Source organism: Austrofundulus limnaeus, unplaced genomic scaffold, assembly GCF_001266775.1.
Source record: "Austrofundulus limnaeus strain Quisiro unplaced genomic scaffold, Austrofundulus_limnaeus-1.0 Scaffold1, whole genome shotgun sequence".
NCBI lineage: Eukaryota > Metazoa > Chordata > Actinopteri > Cyprinodontiformes > Rivulidae > Austrofundulus > Austrofundulus limnaeus.
The window spans coordinates 8,395,381-8,399,889 of NW_013952403.1; the positions used below are offsets into that span (position 1 = coordinate 8,395,381).

Here is a 4,509-nt window from a genome sequence, read left to right on the forward strand (position 1 = left end):
ACTGTTTTTTGTGACAAACATGTATGTGTTCCGATCACTCTATCACAGAAAAATAGGAGTTGTAGAACTTATTGAAAACTCAAGACAGCCATAACATTATGTTTTTTACAAGTGTATGTAAACTTTTGACCACAACTGTAGTACATATGCACATCTATACATAAACAAGTTGAAATTCTTGAACTATTCACCCAACTTTTTTTAACTTGCCTTTCTTTTTCTTCTATTCTCCAGCAGTATATTGACCTCACAGATCCAAGATGGGCTTTTCCAGAGCTTAAGCTGCGCAAGAAGCTAGATTTGCCCAACCCTCCAGTAATAGACCTGACGGAGTCTGTGGTAGAAGAGACAGAACTACAGACTGAGGAAAAGTCACAGAGTGGCCATCATCTGGAAAAAGGCCGTATAAATTCAGTCTCCAATGATCAGGATGTTATTTTACTGGAAAGATCACCAAAAGACTCTAAATCCCCACAGAGGGACCGTGGCACCAAAAGGCCAGCACAGAGACGTTCAAGTTCTCCAACACAACCCAAGGAGGAAAACCTTACAGCTAAACTATGTCACAAAAAAACAGCTGTAAAGCTGACACTGTTGCCATTTCACAAAACTCTTGTCTCACAACAGAACACATCAAGGTATTCTGACCAGTTTGCTAATGACTTTTCACAGATGTCACTATGCTTTAGACAACTAAATGGAAACGATGAAGAACCAGAAGTGATTGGTACTTTGAAAACTAATTTATTACAAATGGAACCCTTACCCTCTGAGTGTCTTCCTGAAGTAATGAAATCTCCAACGGGACATCAAATAAACAGTAGTCTGTCGAATGAACAATTGCAAAACAAAGAATCAGAGCACCTGCAACATCCTGCTGACTGTTTTACCAAAGAGAGAGTTCAGTCCGATTCAAACCTAAATAACCATGACACTTTGGAAAATAAACTCGATAGTTCCCACTCTTACAATCATATTCCATCCCCGACTTTTATTTCTTCACTTCAAACCAAACCTCCCAAAGAACCTCTTGTCTTCAACTTGGAGCATATGGAATTAGACCAATCTGAATCTGACCAAAGATGCCCCTCTAATCATTCTTCCTCCCATTCTCTTACTCCCGGAGTGAAATCTTGTAAGGGGTTCAACTCGAACTTGGTCTCTCACGCAAGTCTCTCATCTATGAGCAATGGCAACCAGTCACCTATCTCTGAGCAAATGTTAGGTGAAAAGACACCAGAGTGGCAGATGGAGACTGGAACGTACAGCGATGCTCTAGGAAGTGAGAGTCCGGCATCACTGTCTTGGCAAGAGGAAAGCGATGGTGAAGACGTGAGCAAAGAGAGCAGGTTCAGAGCAGTCAGTCGAGAGGACAGACAATACGTGTGTCCAGTCACGCTCAGGAAAGCCATGACTGCACCAGCTCGAGATCTGGTGAGAGAACTTATTTCTTTTGTACCCATTAACTCTTTACATTTGACTGGAAAACAAATGTCTTCTTTTTACCTAGTATATGTGTTGTTTCTCTAAGATCAATGAAGATTATGAAATCTCCAGAGCTCCAGAAGTTCTGTGCCGTCAGAGCCTGAGCTTGGTTTACAGCACGATCGACGAGAACTACCCAGAAGGCACTTTACAGCTACTGTCGGACCTGCTGCAGCCTGGTTACTATCCCCCTAAAGATATAACCTCCCACCTACTTCGTGGCATTCTGCTCGACCCGCAAAGTCCCTATCACTTCAGCGTACAGGCTTTTAATTTACTGATGTGGACACAAAGGTTAGCTACAACTCAATGTTCGTGCTTTGTATTGTGTATTCAATCTCATCCCAACCTCTTAAGGTTTGAATTAACTTTTTTTTTTGCAGACACCACAGGGTTAATAAATCAACGGTTCCATGGGATTGGGAATTACTTACTTCAGTCATGTCCAATCAGGTAATTCCCACCAACCAGCAAAAATGAAACTAACCTTAAAATACTGTTTATCTGATATTACCAACACAAAACAGACATAATGAATCAATAAATGAGGTTTTTTTCATGTTCTCCTGTTTTTGTTGTTGACCTCTTTCATTTTTAGGACAGCGCAAAGGAGCATCGATGTGAAGTTGTGCGCATGCTTTTGGAATATGTMGTGCAGACTTTAGAAGATGACTACCAGGCAAAATGTTCCACATCTGTTCACCACTCAATGACAAAAGCAACACTGTCATGTGATCAACAGTTTCCTCACGTCAGGTAAGTTTGGTAACCAAAGTGTTGCCTTATAAAGATGTAGCTGAGAACCGATAACGACTGATATGAAGCTGGTTTTAGTCATGAAGTCATTTTGTTGGGATGTTTGTGAAGTGAAATGATTTTGTAAATCACTGGGTTTCATTTTTTGTTTTAGTTCTTTATAAAGGAGACCAATTATGGGTCCTAGAAATGTTTATGGTATGTCTGTGGGCTATCCAGACCATGTTCATTCAATTTAATGCACAAAATAATTCTCAGATAATAAAATTTCCCATTTTCTAGTTCTGCCTGCTCTGACTTCAGTTCAGAAGAGCCGTTTATGTTAATGAGCTCTGTTGGTAACACCCTCCAAAAATCTGTTGACATTATCTCCGCCCTCCAAAGCCAGCGTTTACCTTAGCATGGCTAGTAATAGCAGAAGCTCCGTTGTACAACCATAGGAGACCCAGAGGCAGAGTTGTGGTCACAGCTTCTTTTTTTTTTCTCCCCCTCCTCTGCTCTGCGCTCACTCTGCATGCTGTTACCAGAGCAGGGAGCAGCAGCAGCGGTCAAAATACCTCAGAAACTCGAACAAATAGGCTTTAACAAGGCTTTAATAAGCTGAACAATAGATGTACATGAGAAAATGTGTTCATAATGAATGGAAAAAAATAAATAATTAGTGTCCATGCCGGTCTCAAACCCTGGTTTCCCACTCTCTGGTCCAACACTCTACCCATTGCCCTATGGGAGATTTGTTGTGAATTGAGCTGTGCATTGCACATCAATACAGTGACGGCTTTTTATACCGAGGAGGTGGAGTCTCACCTGGGGGTTGCTACGTAAGGGGCTGAACGCAGGTTTCGGTGGGTTGTCGTACAGCTTGTGACATCACAAAATAACGGAAGTATAAAACTTGTCGTTAATATACATTAAAAATACATTTACTTACAGTAAATATGCCCCTGGGTGCATTTTTTTGGTACTAGGACTGTTTTTTAAGAAGTACATACCCAAAGTTGAGTAAAAAAAAAACCTTTAAAAAGTGAATTTTGCATAATAGGTCCCCTTTTAAAATGATAAAAGCATTAGAAGCAGCTCAGTCGGGTTAAATGGCATGGGAAGTTTGAACTTCATAAATCTAAAATTACAATTATATTTAAGAAGAAAATTATGCTACAGAACCCAACGTTCAGCCTAGCTTTTGATACAACTTATCGCTAAATAGCTCCAAACAATACGTGCACAATAAATTTAAAAATGATCAATATTTTAATTTCAGTGTGTGCATCATCAGTATCAAAAACTGCATGCAAAAAATTCTAGTTTGGTTATCAAATGGACACTCTTCACTCCTCTAAATACCCATAGCCCAACACAGAGTGCTGTAAACCTTGTAATGACAGGAAGTGTGGGTTTATCACAACTCATCATCACAATATTTAGCAATCTCAGTTGCATGATTACCTGATATCATTCCGCCCTGGTCTCTAGAGTTGTAATATTTTTGACATTTATTCCTTGTTTATGTTGAATTGTTTTTGCTTTTACAGAGACGTCATCAGATGGCTGTTTTCTGCCATAAAGAAGTCAACAGAGTTTGGAAAATGTAAAGAAAGGGGTGAACAACTAAGGTTAGATGTCGTCTTCCTTTATTTACTCTCTTTAGAGGTCACCACAGGGACCCCTTATCTTTATCTCTGTCCCTCCTGTCCTCTGCATGTCCACTACATCCATCAACCTTCTCTCAGATGGTCTTCTTTCCATTCTTCTTGGCATCCATWTATCCCTTTTCACACATGTCCAAACCATCTCAGCCTRGTCTCTAACTTTGTCGCCAAACTTTAGTATTCATTTCCAATCCTCTCCATTTTGGTCTCTTCCAAAGAAAATCCCAAATATCTTCAGCTCTGCCATCTCCTGCTTTTAAACTTTTTTCACAAAAGCTGTAAGGACAAGCYGAGGAAATAAAAGATTAATATGTTTGTTTTCCTTCCACTGCCCTCTGTGACCTAAGTATTTTTTTTGTCCCCCTCAGGATGGTGTCCCTCTTCCAAAGGATGCTGGCCCTGGCTCTGGAGGTGGACCGATGTCCTGCTCTGAACTCTGCCAAGCTTTCCCAGGAGCTCTTCCATATGGTCCTCAGCCACATGCCTCCTCGAGCGCACAGGTGAGGAAATCTCACATTAACTTACAGGAACGCTAAAATGTAAAAAGGAAAAACAGAGTAACAGAGTGGAAACACACACACACACACACACACACACACACACACACACACACACACAC

The 4,509-nt window shown here is 40.6% G+C and overlaps 1 protein-coding gene across 1 annotated transcript in view; it reads left to right on the forward strand.

Annotated features, from left to right (window-relative positions):
- Positions 1-234: 234 nt before the first annotated feature.
- Positions 235-4,509, forward strand: part of simc1 (SUMO interacting motifs containing 1) — a gene marked incomplete at its 5' end in the record, with an annotated part of 8,226 nt that continues 3,951 nt past the window's right edge. Inside the window, 6 exon segments of the mRNA XM_014008361.1 lie at positions 235-1,434; positions 1,532-1,779; positions 1,869-1,938; positions 2,084-2,241; positions 3,774-3,854; positions 4,259-4,390. Coding sequence (XP_013863815.1) covers positions 235-1,434; positions 1,532-1,779; positions 1,869-1,938; positions 2,084-2,241; positions 3,774-3,854; positions 4,259-4,390 — 1,889 coding nt within the window.